This window comes from Eptesicus fuscus, chromosome 2 (genome assembly GCF_027574615.1).
Source record: "Eptesicus fuscus isolate TK198812 chromosome 2, DD_ASM_mEF_20220401, whole genome shotgun sequence".
Lineage (NCBI taxonomy): Eukaryota > Metazoa > Chordata > Mammalia > Chiroptera > Vespertilionidae > Eptesicus > Eptesicus fuscus.
Genome location: NC_072474.1, coordinates 61,181,271 through 61,197,376, shown reverse-complemented (window position 1 = coordinate 61,197,376; position 16,106 = coordinate 61,181,271). Strand labels below are relative to the sequence as shown.

Below are 16,106 nucleotides of genomic sequence, written 5' to 3'. Positions count from 1 at the left end.
GAATCTGAATGAAACGCAAAGTCACTCATACTTCATGTGATATTTGGATTATGTAAAGAAAATAATTGACCTGGCATATCTATTGCTCTCTGACTTGAATTCAGCATGGGTCTAAGACTTTTGGCTAATACTATATATTATGTCAACATACATGTATGAAATAAGTTTTAATCATAATACTATAATGAAAATTGAGTGTGTAATATTATATGTTCATATAAATTAAAAGTGTACAATAAATATTAAGTATTTTATTTACTTTGGATATTAAAAAATTATTAACCTATTGAATTGCAAAAGCAAATATGTATATTTATTTGTTCATTTAGCCAACCCTTTAATTTAGTAATAAAAAATCTATCATATGATATCATCTGAGTCATATTTCAATAGTTAAGAAACCTACAAAATATTTCTCAAATACAGCCAGTTTCAATGTAAGAAAGTAGCTAACACTGTAGTCATCAATAACAATTTCATAGGATTTCTCAATTTGTCAAAGTGTTTAAGGTTCAGATTAGAAAAATTAGGATTAAGAAGTTCTATGGAGAGAGAGGAAAATGTTGAATGTTGATTGGGGATGATAAAGTATTATGAAACACTTTTTAGCCTCAGAGAAACTGAATAATTCTAAGTGAAAGTTAAGAGAACCTATGATCTTTTTATTTTTAAGTCTCTGAAGAATCATGGAAGTAACCAAGGTATCAATTAGCATATACCAATCTTTTATATTCCTTCCAGGACATGCTGGAATCATTTAAGTGCTAAAATATTGGTATGATTCTTCTGATACATAATCTCCATCAGCCCCTCAACTTGTGTCTGACCATCATTGTTTAGTGAAATTAATTCAATGACCTCTCAATTCTTGGTAGAAAACTGTACTCATAAAATGATAATAATTTAATGAAACAATTCCACTAAAAAAAAACACACACACACACAGAGTATGTGTAGCTCATTGTTTAATTGGGATTTCTATGGTTTAGTTCATTTTAAAACTGTGGCGATGACTTGCAATGTTAAATTATAATTTTAATTACAGGTAAAATAAACTAAGGATTTAAATCCAAATTGATACATTTTCAATAAGATTGCAGTTCTAACTCATTTCAATTTCGAAATTATTTACCCATATGTAAGTAGAATCTAACTTAAGCAAAATGTCTTCCACTATAAATGTCTTTATGTAGCTTCCTTATTTACTATTAGGTCCTCATTCAGGCTCATGATCATAAATGGCAGGAGGCTATCAAAGACCACTCTTCATAATCATAACATGAGATAAAGGAATTCAGAATGCAAGCCCTTATCACAATCTACATTTTGTGTAGTAGGATGTATTCAATTTCTAGGATCAAACTTATCAAGGCTATTTATTTTATGCATTGATTTTTGCATAATTTACTTTCAGTTACAAACATTTTTTCTGAAATGTAAATTAAAATAAAAAGGGGTAATAAAAAGTCCAAGAGAACAATTTTTGGAAGAATAAAGAATTATTAATATGGTAATATTATCTTGTGCCTGCTTGTTTTCTGAAGGGGTTGAAAATGTTCTTTTTCCTTCTCATTTCATTGACATTAAAACTGTTAAAATAAGTAAAAACCAACTCTGATAAAAGTCTGAAGAGCTGTTTCCAAATCTTAGCTATGGTAAGCCAGTCAGAGAAAGATAAATATCACATGATCTCACTCATCTTGTGGAAATAATGAACAACATAAACTGATAAACAAAAACAGATTCAGAGACAGAGAAGCATCGATCAGACCATCAAACCTCAGAGGGAAGGTAGGGGAGGGTGGGAGTAAGGGGAGAGATCAACCAAAGGACTTGTATGAATGTCTTTAAGCCTAACCAATGGACACAGACAACAGGGGAATGAGGGCATGAATGGGGGGTTGGGGGGGGTAATGGGAGGATAAGGACACATATGCAATACCTTAATCAATAAAGAAAAAAAAATCTGAAGAGCTAAATCAGATCTCAGAGAACCATGCTAATAAAAAATCAAAGATGCTGCAACAATGTCACATGGAAATGAGGCATTGTGACTTTTTGTATTTCATTAACAATGCTTTACAGAAATAGACGTCTTTAAGTACTGATTGAGAAGTGTTTTTTTAATCTGAAATGTGTTATACCTTAAAGGCAAAAGCACGAAGGAAAAGAAATTCTACTTTTGTATGAAATCAGTACATTTAAATATAAATATGAATTTTTTTTTTTGAATTGATTTTTTACAGAGAGGAAGGGAGAGGGATAGAGAATTAGAAACATCGATGAGAGAGAAACATCGATCAGCTGCCTCCTGCACACCCCCTACTGGGGATGTGCCCGCAACCAAGATACATGCCCTTGACCGGAATCGAACCTGGGACCCTTCAGTCCGCAGGCCGATGCTCTATCCACTGAGCCAAATCGGTTAGGGCTAAATATGAATTTTAATATTATTCAAATCAACTGTATTGAATAAAAAATTGATCCTCAAAATGTAAATAATTAATGTAAAGTAAAATGAAATGGTATTTCAATACATAATCAACATAAAAATGATTAATGTGATATTTACATTCTTCCTTTTTATACCTTCAAAACCTAGTATACATTTTGCACCCATAACAATCTCCATTCAGACTGGCTGTAATTTCCAGTGCTGAATACCCACATGTTGCTAGTGGCTACCTATTGGGCAGTATAGTTCTAGATGTTGTCATTACTCTTACATTATTACTGAAATTTAGAGAATATCTCATTAATATCCAGCAGAATAAACAAATGTCCACATAAATATATGCTCAATATGGTATTAATTTCTTATTGAGTCCAATTTTCTTTTATTATAGGCCTTTTCTTCTTTTATTTCTACTAAATATCAATCATAATCTTTCTTACGTAAAAGAGTCCCTTAATAGAGCCTTCTTATTAGTCAAATATAAGATTTAGTAGTGTTATGGGCCACATGTTTATTGGTAATTTCCAAAAAAATGTCATATGTAGTAAATATATTGAACTCAATCTTGCATTATCATTGTGAAAGTTCTCAACTTTTGCTGCACTTATATTTCACTACTGTGTATTAGCAGGGTATTTCTGTATTTTAAAAAGTATATTCTCTATTAATATGTAAACTTTATTATCAATATATTCCAATGACAAATATGTGCCTTTGTTAGAGAGTAAACTTTTATTCATTACAGAAATATACCAGCTCATTTAATAATTCCAGATCATAAATATCACTCCAAGGAATTTCTAATGGAATCTAGTACAGGACTCAGTGGTAGAACTCAAAGCAACACTGCTTTTAAAAATTCTACATTTCATTGGAAAAGTAATTATCTATGTCTAAGTCACATATCCAAGTCAAATGAGAGAGGCCTATTTTAAACCCACCAGGCACCCAGCAATTTGAATAATAATTATGATTTTTAAATGTGGAAACTCATGTTTTAAGAAGAAAATGCTATAATGACCTATTTAAGACTGGATATAGTGTCAAGAGCAATTCAAATGAATGAAGCTATAGACAAAAGCTTGCCTAAGTGTTATAGAAGCATAAATTAGTTTTAGAAAGCAGATGGAAAATACTTGCAAATAGTAGCTTATTTTTCTAGTTATAAAGATAAGCATATTTTAACAATTTGGGATTTGGTTGCTTTTCTTATTTATGAAAAAAAATAGCACTGCTACTTTGATTTATACAAAATAATTTTAAAAGAAAAAAGCCCACTGAAATTTAATTAAATCATTGTGGTAGATAATCTTCAGTACTGGTCAGATTATAGAAATCATCACTTTAAAAAAAAAATCACAATTACACCACTTACCCAACTTTTTGCTTCTATCTTTACTCTCCTGGTAAAACTGTTAGGTGTTTAAAGGGAGAGAGAACAAGACATGTAAAGCTGCAGCAAAAGGTACAAGGATACAGTCCCTTCCTGGAAAGAGGATTTTGTGGCGAACCATTTCTCCCATAATGCATCCCACAGACCATATATCCACTAGAACAGGAGAGAGGGAAGTGAAGAAAAGGGAGGAAAGTAAAGTTAACTAAGATAATTGATCTCTGAAGGAGAAGGAAAAAGAACAGTTGATTAGAAGGTACAATTTTTGTTTCCCACCAAAAGTTGACCAAGAAGGTGAATTAAAATCAGCACTATAATATTACATAATCAATGTCTAATGTCTAGTATGAGAGCTCAATTTAATTTTTAAAAATTACTTTATGGGTGCCTTAGAGTGCCTCTTTAGTGCCAGGAAATAGTGACATGGAAAAGCAGCAACTAACTAAAAGTATCTTCATCAACACGGACAGTGGCTGTTTCCATTTTCTATCCTATTCAGTTACATGAAATACTTTTTTTTTTTTTTTTTTTTTTTTGGTACGTGCAACCCAATCCAAGAAACTAGGGAATGGCCAGAACCATAGTTTTAAGGCAGAAGTATTTGAATCCCTGGTTTTAGGACTTAGTTTTTTCCTTCATAAATAATTCTTATAAATAAATACCTACTTGAAAATTTTTAAAAAACATAACATTAATTAGCACATGTTTAATAGAATCATCTGGAAATAAAGTAAAAAAAGATATTAAAGGTATTTTTAAAATTGTTATATTCATATATTGATCATACTTGTTAACCAAACATGCTTCACCTTCTCTTCCCAGTCTTTCTCCTCTTCCAACTAGATTTTTAGTAAGGACAAAGGGAAGTTGGAGGCAAAAACATTAGGCTGAAACACCCCTTGGCAGAAGGAAGGCAGGGTTAGGTGCACAGGTTAGCTGGACATGCCTGATGTAGCAAGCAGGTTTTTCTGCATGATAACATTCCTCCTATACGTAAGTGGGAGAACAGCACAGGTGCTAGGTGCAGTTTCTCCACGGATCTAGAGATGCCAAAAAACTAAGGCAGTAACTTGCAACCCTTTCTAGTGAGGAAAGGAGAAGGGATGAGATTATGCACCATTTGTGCAGCAAAGCTCTGAAAACCCATAACAGGCAAATTCAGACCTCCCCTGCCTCTGTAGATCCTTGATTTCTTGACTTTATAAATTTTTTACCTTTGATTTTAAAAAATAACTTGGGAAGAATGTATACAAATATCTGCTTTTCCAAATAATTTAGACTAGATTTGCCTGTTCCAAGTCAAAAGGTAACAGACTTTTTCCATTGTCCATCAGAGTGAACCTGACCTTCTTGGGGGCTGACTCTTTCTCTTCTTCTATACAAATGCACAAAAGTATTGGCTTTCTTCTAGTCTGGAAGTACACAAAATTTTTTTAAAACGTTGATGGCTCCAAATTTTTCATAAAAGTACCTAACCTATAGTACCTGCACATAAAAATACAACGGTAATCATTTTTATAGAACTTAATAAAATGGACGGCTAGGACTAAATAGAATAGAGTATAAAATAAATATGAAAGGTACTGAGTACATATAAAATTGTAATTTAAAACTATTTTAATTCTTAAATATATTAGATATGTTATTTTTAATATACTATATTATTTGTTAGAAATTCTTTTCAAAATAACATATTACGGTACTTTCTGATAGGTACTTATAAATCTTTCATTTTAATCAATAAAATCATATTGGAATACATTTTGAAGATTCTACCTTTTCTTTTAAAGTGGTCATGACTACAAGGTTTGTTTTATGAAAGCAGTACTATAAAATATTTTCCTCTCTCTATGGTTTTTGGAATTTATAAAAAAAACTGATACCCTAAATACTACATACAGATCAGTTTAAAGCAATAAAGAAACTCTTATCCAGCTTGAACAATCTGGATTATTTTAAATCAAGTATTCATTGTACATTTGTAAAGATTCTCACTCCAAAGATGTGTGGTATATTTTTGTTTGTCTTTCCCTAGGACTAGAGCCATCTCTCTAATATATGACATAAAGCCAATGGTTAAATGTAATAGATTTATTCCTATTTTCTCACTCACTTTGAGCTGACCTGCAACTCAAATAGCATATTGTCCTCAGTACCTAAAGCATGTGTGCTCAGTAGTATCCATTTCACTGTTTAGTTGGACAAAGAAGGAAAGGCATGTAAGAAAAGGGAGCAGCTATAACATTTTAGTGCTCTTCTAGCAAAGCTTACTTCTCGGAGGCATCTTTCACATTTTTAATGAGTGAGTTTTTCTAGTAGTATGTTTTTTTTAAAAAACAACAATAACAAAAAAACACCTCTGACTACGAAAGCTGGCAGCCCTATTAAAAATAATATTTATATACATGAAAGAGAACATTGTTCCTGGCTATCTGAAACATGTACTCATTTCCTTCACAGTCTCCGTGGCTGTGAGTCAGAAGCATCCCTACCGTTCTCCTTGTAGCCCATTCCCAGGATGACCTCAGGGGCTCTGTAATAACGTGTCACCACGTAAGGAGTCATCATGAAGCTCGTGCCTGCGGTCCTGGCCAGTCCGAAGTCGAGGATTTTCAATGTACAATCAGACTTGACTACAATGTTACTTGGTTTTAAGTCCTGACAATAGGAACAAGAAAAGGAATGAAAAGCCAGCATCACACGGAACCGGTGATTTTCATTTACTTACTTAATCAACATGGTAGTCGTGCAGTAGCACCGGTGGCCCCCTCCCCCTACTGCAGAGCCCTACATAATGCTTCTTGCCCCAAAGGAGTTTACAATGAGTTTTCAGAGTTTTTGTAATAATCTCAGAAACCTTGTTAAACACAGAAGAGAAATGTACTATCGTCTTTACAATTTAGGCTCATATTGAAAAACGTTTTCAGTGGGGGGGGGGGGAAGATTTATTGTCATCTGTTAGCTTTCTCCTTATGGCAACATAAACTTTTCAGCTTATATTTCATGATGGCCTGACAGGAGAGCAGATCGGGGCAGCTGTCTATTCTGTCAGAAACAAACTGAATAAAGGAACTGTCTTATTTCAACTTCACATATTGACCTCTGCCAATCACGGACTAGAAGACATGAGGCTTCTCAGAAGCTGACTCTCAATGAGCTGAAACAAAACGTTTAACAACATCAACTACAGTACAGCTAAAGTTTCCTTCTACACACTAGTGAATTATGTGCTAATTCTAACATTAAAGAAATGAGGAAGGACAGTATATTTAACCAAGGACAGTCTATTAAGCCCCATACATAAAGAAAATAATCTACAGTTAGTTTCTCTTCTCTAAAACATCTTCATTATATTTCTGTAGTAGGTGCTCTTACCCTGTGAATAATTCCAGCAGAGTGAAGGTGCTTGATGCCACACAACATTTGGTATAGAAGGTAAGACATTCGTTCATGGTCTAATTCCATCTGAATCACCTGACACAAGTTGGCATCCATCAGTTCCATTACTAAGTAACTGGAAGACAAATCCACAGTTTAGTTCCAAATCATCTGTTTAATCCTTCAAATAACATCAGAATCCTCTTCTAAATCCGGAAGTCTTTCTAACTCTCCAGCTCCACATTTGACTGGATGAAGAATATGAAAAATTTCTAAGTCTTGCATGCATGCAACTCATGGTAACTCTACCACACGTTGCTAATAGAAGAAGCATTTTTTAGTGTGTGGTTCCTACCCATATATTTCCTACTTTTGTCTTGTTCTCACTTTTCCCTGAATTTCCTGAAACTCTTTCCCAAGTATCCTAATATATAAAAACCCTGAGTCCATCATATCCACAACGACTGGGAGGCTGGACCAACTGGAAGTCAGTCCTGCAGTCAGCGCTGAGTTGCCGTAGCGACCAAGCATTGACTGCTATGGCTGCAGGCACAGTGACCCAGCACTGACTGTTTAAGGGGGCTGCAAATCAGGCCCAGAGAGAGGCCTAAAGAGAGAATCAGGGTCTGATCCATAGCCTCTGTGGCAGTTGTTGATCAGCACTTGCCTCTCTCTTTAGCTCCAGGACTGGTCAGCAGCTATGCCTCCATTTCTCTCCAGGCCTCCACCTGGGCTGCTGATCAGCCCCATCTTTCTGATCAGACCCAGAGACGCTGACTGGCATTGAAACCGACCAATCAGAACCAAATCTGGGTGAAGTGTGAGGAGACAATGGCTGCCTAGGAGGCCGAGCTTTTGACGCTGACTGGCATAGAAACTGACCAATCAGGACCAAATTGGCTGGCAGAGGAAGGCAGTTGGGGGCGAGATCAGGCCTGTAGGGGAGGGCAGTTGGGAGCAAGATTAGCCAGCAGGGGAGAGCAGTTAGGGATGATCAGGCCAGCAGGGAAGGGCAGTTGGGGGCAATCGGGCCAGCAGGGGAGCAGTTAGGTGTTAATCAGGCCGGCAGGTGAGTGGTTAGGAGCCAGCAGCCACAGGGATTGGGCCTAAACTGGCAGTCAGACATCCCCCAAGAGGTCCCAGATTGGAGAGGTTGCAGGCTGGGCTGAGGGACACCCCCCCTCAGTGCACAAATTTTGTGCACCGGGCCTCTAGTTATGATTATAAATAAGAAAAATTTTCAAAATAGCATCTTCCACTAAATGCAATGCATCTGTATTACACAAGATAAGGTGCTATGATTCACTTTCTCTCCTCTGTCATCACTATACTTCTTGGTAGATTCTTTTTACACAAAATCAAAGGCACCATAAAAACAAATATTACAGATAATTATTATCAGATCTCTCTTTAGTAATATTTCTCAAAGGGAATTAACTCATTCTAAATAACTCACAGAATCAACAATAACAAAAAACACATAATTAATAATATATCTTCTCCAACTGAAACAAGAACATGGAACAACAAAGCACAGTGAACCAGAAGTAACACCAGAAGCAGAAACTCTGTCCTGTCACTAGAGATCCCTTTCATTTGCTGCCAGCTTTCATGTCCCTTTGATCTCTACAAGGGAGTTCATCTATTTTATTTTTGTCAATTTCCCTTGAGTTATTAGAGTGCTATGCTCTTCCTTCCTTCATGAGTTTTGTTACTTACACATCTTGGAACTCCTCCAGCGTTTTCTGGGGTGTGAAGACATTTAGTAAACTAATAATCTGGAAAAGAGACAGTGGAAAGGACAGAAGAAAGAGTGAAAGAAAAAAGGGAGAGAATGAGTTATTTTAAAAGCATATTTAGACTAGCATTTTTTCCAACTCAAAGTCACACTCTAGCACTATGATAGAAATAGAAAAGTTGGAAAAAATTCTAGAGCTGTCTCACAGAACATGGAAAAATGTACTCAGAAAGGACATATGGTTTGTCTTCAGGTTAAAATACAATTAAAAAGCTGAAATTCTTAGGCAAAAGAAAGAGTCAGAGAAGATATGTAATTGTGATACTACATTAGAGTATGGTTCTATGGTAGAATACAAGGTCATTAAACAAAGAAGGAAAAGCATGTAAGTAAAGGGAGCAGCAGTGAAACACCCAACAAGACTTAGCAAGGCCATGTTTTTCCTCTAAGTGAGCTGGGTGGTGTTCCAATTCAAGGTGAACCTCTAATTCAAGATTTTTTTATTGTTAATTTAGTTTCTTTTGCTTCTATTTCACACTCAAATATTATTTAAACTAATGTTCCAATAGTATGTGTGGGGAAAGGTATATCTGGGATGATACCAATAACAAATTTAGTAGAAAATGGGAAAAGGTGTCAAAAGTTTGTTTACTAGTATTAAACTTATTGTTTCCTGCTTTGTGCTATATATTTGATAGTAAAGAATTTACCTTCTAGTATAAGTAAATTTAAAAAATATCTCCTTTGACATGTTTCCAAATAGATTGCACACACAGATAACTAAAAATGTTCTTTCTGCTAAATATTCTGTACTAATGTGCCACTGGGAAATAAAAAATATATAAATAACTATCTTCTACCCACAGTATAGATGCAACCATTTCACAAAAATTTTATAAGTACAAGTTTAAGATTTATACAACTTTAAAACATGAATTAATAAACAATACCTTGTACAGAAACATATGAAGTAATAAAAATAAAACAAAATTATTTTAATCATCTAAGAAAAGCAATCAATTCTAAGGAATGCTTTTAGGCCTTAAATAGTTTTCATTTGTTGAGGAATTATTAAGAAAAAAATATTATAATATCATCCATTATTTTCACATATATGTCAATGGTTATAACATACCAAAAACCCAAGATCATCTCTACTAAAGCAACCTTACAGCATGGAATATTCAAAAAGAAATAAAATAATTTCAAAGTATCATTAAAGCTTGTTAGTAAAGTACCTTGTCATTCTATATACTTAGTTATAGTCTGTGTTGAAAAATGTCAATGTAGTACATCTCTCATTGGAACATATTTATAGTGGGTCTGGTTTTCTAGTATTTTATCAGTATTGGAATGTAATTCATTTTGACATTTTCAAACAAAAACACCAGGAACTAGGTATAAGACACATATAAATACAACACAATACACACAAGTAATCCATATCAAGATTTATTATTTTGAAAGGTAAATTTCACACCACTATCTATTTTTATTTTCCCTTTCCCTATGCCCTTTAAAAAAAATCACTTTCAACTTCTTTGATTTCCTTTTGAGGATTTCTCCTCTTTCTTTTTTGCTCCTTTATGAATTCTAATTCCTACTAATAAGCACTTAAAATCTTGTCTTTAGAAACAGATCATCACAGGTATTTCCATTTTAGTTGAACAATGTCCAGGCAGGAGTCTGATTCAGCCCCTCTATTCCAGGATCTTAAAGTGCACAGCTATGAATCAGTGCTTGCCAGGGCCTCACAATCACACTGGCTACCAATTCCTAGAATTAAGTATTTGTTTTCTAAATGGATGCTCTTCTCTGTTATTAAATGTTTATTTGAAATTACTTCACTGTTTCACTTTACTTTCCACAGCATTAACACAGTTCTGCATTCTGACTGCTTTTACTTAATATTACAAGTACTGAAGTGAAATTTACACTCTGTTAACAAGTTCCAGAATTTATTTCCATAAACTTTTATACATGCATGCATGGCTACATACATGCGTACACACACAAAAGGTGGTAGCAGATAGGATGACATTTACAAATTATCACTTCAATTTGGAACTTCTTTTTAGGTATCATAAATGTGAACCTCCATATTTCACATAAATGTGAACTTCCCCTTCAACAATGGGGAGTATGATTCCCAAGTAAGTGGAAATTTCTTTGCAATGCATTTATTATATATAAGGGCAGGAAGGAGGACTAGGAAAATATAAACATATGAAAACACAAACTGTCATACTTTTCCATACAGTTGCTTCATTACTAGTATCCATCCATCTTCCATTGCCTATAATATTTCTCATGCTCTTTGCTGATATAAAAATAGATTGCATAGGTTTTGTGGTTTTCTTGCTCTTGTCTTTATTTAGCATATTGAAAGAACAAATTGATTTAGTAGAATTACTTTTCTTAGGAATTATTTTTTCCATCATTTCTATGTTCCTTCCTAGAAGTACCATATTCCTTGCATAGCAAAATTAAAGATGGGTACATACTTCATAATATTTCCTTTTCTCAGAGAGGTGTTTCTTGCTCAGCCTATTTAAAAGCATAACCCTACTCCACCCCACATTCACAAGAATTTTTATCTTCCTTCTTTGCTTTGTTTTACTTAATAGTACTAATCACCATTTGCCATTCCATACTTTTACCTATCTGTTTGGTAGACTGCCTTTCTGCCATTAGAACATGAGTTCCACATGGGCAGGACTCCATCTCTGGTATCTTCACTGCTCTATTCTTAGTACCCAGAATATCTAGATCTATATCTGGCACATTTTATTCATTCAACAAATATTTGTCAAATGACTAAACTAAAAAGTCATTGGAACAGTGTAATAGAAGAAAAGAGAAACAATGCCACTGAGACTGAATCCACATATTTGTATTTCAAATATCCTTCAACTAAACACTCATATATTTGCTTCATCTTAGTGCCGTTGATAGATGTGTATTATGACAAATTCACTTATTTATAAGCTTACATTGATAATCCTATGTAATAAAAGAATAATATGCAAATTGACCATCACACCAAGACACAAGATGGCCGCCCCATGTTGTCAAAAATGGCTGCCCCATGTGGACACAAGATGACCGCCACAAGATGACCTGCAGGGGAGGACAGTTGTGGGCAGTTAGGGGTGACCAGGTCAGCAGAGGAGGGCAGTTGGGGGTGACCAGGTCAGCAGAGGAGGGCAGTTGGGGGAGACCCAGGCCTGCATGGGAGGGCAGTTGGGGGGGACCCAGGCCTGCAGGGGAGGGCAATTGTGGGTGATCAGGCCAGCAGGGAGGGCAGTTAGGAGTGACCGGGCCAGCAGAGGAAGGCAGTTGGGAGGGACCCAGGCCTGCAGGGAAGGGAAGTTGGGGGGGACCAGGCCAGCAGGGGAGGGCAGTTGGAGGGGACCAGGCCTTTGGGAAAGGGCAGTTGGGAGCCAGCAGTCCTGGATTGTGAGAGGGATGTCCGACTGCCTGTTTAGGCTCGATCTCAGTGTGATCGGGCCTAAACGGGCAGTCGGACATCCCTCAAGGGGTCCCAGATTGGAGAGGGTGCAGGCTGGGCACGAATTTCGTGAACCGGGCCTCTAGTCCTATATAATAAAAGCCTAATATGCAAATCGACCAAACTGTGGAACAACCGGTGGAACGACCGGTTGCTATGATGCACACTGGTCATCAGGGGGCAGACGCTCAACACAGGAGCTGCCCCCAGCCCACAGGCTCCAGCCCAGCTAAGGCGGGTGCCAGTGGTGGCCCCCCAATCGCCCCACTGGTCGCCCTGCAGAAGGAGGTGACCGGTGGCCTTGGCGGAGTGATTAGGGGGCAGGGCTGGCAAGCGGGCAGCACCAGGCTGGCCATGGTGTGTGCCAACAGGGAACCCCCTGAGTTCCCCGCCAAGTCATCCCATAAATCGGCCCTGATTGCTAGCCAGGCCTAGGGATCCTACCCATGCACGAATTTCATGCATTGGGCCTCTAGTTTCATATATTCTGTGTGATTTTCTTACTTAAGAAAAACTTTGTAGGGAGTTATAATAGTTACTGTTTATACAGTTGTATTATAATAATTTATAATATAACTAGAGGCCTGGTGCACAAATTTGTGCACAGGTGGGGTCCCTCCGCCTGCCTGGCAATCGGAGCTAATCAGGGATGTCTTGCCCAGTACCGTTCAGGGTTGATTGGGGCCGGTGGCCAGGGAGGAACCACAGGAGGGACCATGGGAGGGCTCCAGGGCATGTCCGTCCCTGTATTGCCCAGTCCTGATAGGCCGGACCTCAGTAGCAAGCTAACCTACCAGTTGGAGCATCTGCCCCCTGGTGGTCAGTGCACATCATAGCAACTGGTCCACCAGTCAACTGTCTGCCCCCTGGTGGTCAGTGCACGTCATAGTGACTAGTCCACCAGTCAACTGTCTGCCCCCTGGTGGTCAGTGCACATCATAGCAACTGGTCCACCAGTCAACTGTCTGCCCCCTGGTGGTCAATATACGTCATAGTGAGCCGTTGAGAGGCCTTAGCATATCATTAGCATATTATGCTTTGATTGGGTGAACGGACAACTGGATGGCCAGACACTTAGCATATTAGGCTTTTATTATATAGGATAACTTTATTATATATTTATATGTACTATATTTATTATATTTTATTTCTTAATAATAGTCATTATTGCAATAATGAATTACCTCCCATTTATCCTTACTAAGAAGAATGAAAACATAGAAAAAATTCTAGTGGCCTTTGCCTGTGGTTGAAGAAGCTTATACTTGGAAGTGAAGAAAGTTCCATAATGGTTGAACCCTACTGAGTTCCAAGGAGAAATGTTCTTGATGATCCTGTTCTGAAGTGCTTCACAAATATCCCCCTGCACGGCTGCGCAGCCCTACAAAAACAAGTTGCCAAAGCACAGCGTGTGTACTGAACAGGTGGGGGCCACTGGCAGACTATAGGTAAAAAACAACTCACGTTTTTATGGTTCACACACTTCATGAGGACCAGTTCCCGGTAAGCTCTCTTGGCATGCGTTTGGTTCTGAAAGGGTCTGCTGAGCTTCTTAATGGCCACATTTCTGTCAAGGACAGCATCATATGCAGCACTGCAGAGATCCAAGAACAATCCAAGATTAAAAACAAAAGAGTCCTTAGAATTCCTGCCTACAGAACTAAGGATATGGGTAATATATATATATATTTAGAATCCTACTCAGATACTCTCTCCTCACATCACAGGTCAACAAGGCTGTGAATAAAGATATAGAAGCATGGAACAGACTGTTGAATCTCAGAGGGAAGGTGAGGGTGGGTGGGAAGAGACCAACCAAAGAATTTGTGTGTGTGTGTGTGTGTATATATATATATATATATATATATATATATATATATATATATAATATATGTGTGTGTATATATATATATTATATATATATATATATATATATATATATATATATATATATATATCCCATGTTCATAAACAATAGGGTGATGTAGGCCTGGGGCGGGCAGGCGAGGGGAGAGGGCTTGAAGGAATCAATGGAGTAAAAAGGGGGACATATGTAATACTTTCAACAATAAAGATTTTTTTTTTAAAAAGATGAGTGACCAATATAAAAAAATTCTACTTGCAAAAATATAAATAAAAAAGAAAGGAAGAAAAGGAATCGTGGCAGGAATACAACATATAATTGCATCAGTGAGTGAGGACAAGAGAAGAAAGAAAAGTGCTCAGCTTCCCCCCTAGCCACGTGACTGTGTGCGAGTCATTTCACCTCTCTAGGCTTGCAATTCTCCTCTAGTCTGATGTGATAGTTAGGTGTTCTCTAGGTTCATCATTCTTTGGTTATTTTATGTGGACATTCATGTTTTCCCCATTCAAAGGTACCAGTTGTTAAGGTATGATGTTGATTGCCATGAAAGCACATGTTGGTTGAAACTCAAAGTTCCCTCATTAACTATAACAAAGCTCAAAATAGGGAATGCAGTCAGAGGGGATTTCAGATGCATCAATAATATTTATTACTTAAATACAAACATGGAAATGAATGCCACTTACATTTGAAGCTTTCAAACTATTTGAGAATGATCATTTACCATGCTTTGAAAAAGCAATCAATATATGGTCCTGTTTATCCCATTCTCGGAATACATGGGTCTGGGACAAATGAGGAAGTTGGCCTCTTCTTGCTATCATACCTAATGGCCTACTCACAAATGTTTTTCCCATCCCTGCAACTCTAAGTTGTGCTGAATTGTCTGAGTTGCCAGGAAGGGTTGTCTTAGTTTCCAGGAATGACACAGCAACTAGTGTCCCCACAACAATTAATCTATTGAATTGGAAGTGACATTTACAATTTAAGGTTAATGCCACTAAGCTGACAGACAAACAAAAAGGATAACTGTGTTGTAAGATAACGATACACTCACAGGATAAGGCGGGACAAAGTCTCAGAGTTCCTCTGATCCATGCCTCCACTTAGCACTTATTCCTCTCCAAAATATCTCCATCAAAAGACTGACCAGTCTTTCCTTGAGCATCTCCAAAAACTTGAGCCCCTTTAACATTAAGGCAGCTCCTTCTGCTGTTGAACAGCTCTGAGAGTTAGAAATGCCATTATTCTACTAAGCAGAGTTGTCTTTCCATGGGATGTATTGATTACTGTCTGCCCTGCCTTCCACAGCAACTCAAAGTGAAGTATTTCCTTTTCCTTATGATAGACCCACAATGCCTGAAGTCTGTTAAAAGACTGAGCACAATGCCTGGCCTATAAGCACTCAATAACACTTAGCTTCTCTCCTAAATCTTTTCTTCCTTAAGCTAAATATCACCAGTGTCCTAACTCCATTTGTCAGAATGTGATTTCAAAGCCCATCACCAACTGATCAGTTTCCTCGGAACATATTCCAGTCTGTGAATATCATCTGAAAATGTGAGCCCTGCACTAAATAAACATTGTTACTCCAGGCATGGAGTGTCAATGAAGGGTAAGGCTATCAACTCTCTCAGACATTCAGTCGCTCATTCATTATGTTGACACAGTTAATACAGGGAAGTCTTTCCTGGATTCTTTGATAACCACACATTGCACACTATTGACTCACAGTGAGCGTATTGAAATGAAAATGTTGTCTTTTTT

The 16,106-nt window shown here is 37.0% G+C and overlaps 1 protein-coding gene across 2 annotated transcripts in view; it reads right to left on the bottom strand.

The window, feature by feature from the left end:
- Positions 1-16,106, bottom strand: part of MAPK10 (mitogen-activated protein kinase 10) — a 154,774-nt gene that overhangs the window by 77,084 nt on the left and 61,584 nt on the right. The window contains exons 3-7 of one of the 2 annotated variants that reach the window (XM_054723317.1): positions 13,940-14,069; positions 8,946-9,004; positions 7,224-7,362; positions 6,341-6,506; positions 3,933-4,004 (exon numbers count right to left, since the gene is read on the bottom strand). In XM_054723317.1, the coding sequence (XP_054579292.1) occupies positions 3,933-4,004; positions 6,341-6,506; positions 7,224-7,362; positions 8,946-9,004; positions 13,940-14,069 (566 nt within the window). The remainder of the gene's footprint in view (positions 1-3,932; positions 4,005-6,340; positions 6,507-7,223; positions 7,363-8,945; positions 9,005-13,939; positions 14,070-16,106) is intronic. The other variant, XM_054723324.1, reaches the window with a different exon arrangement.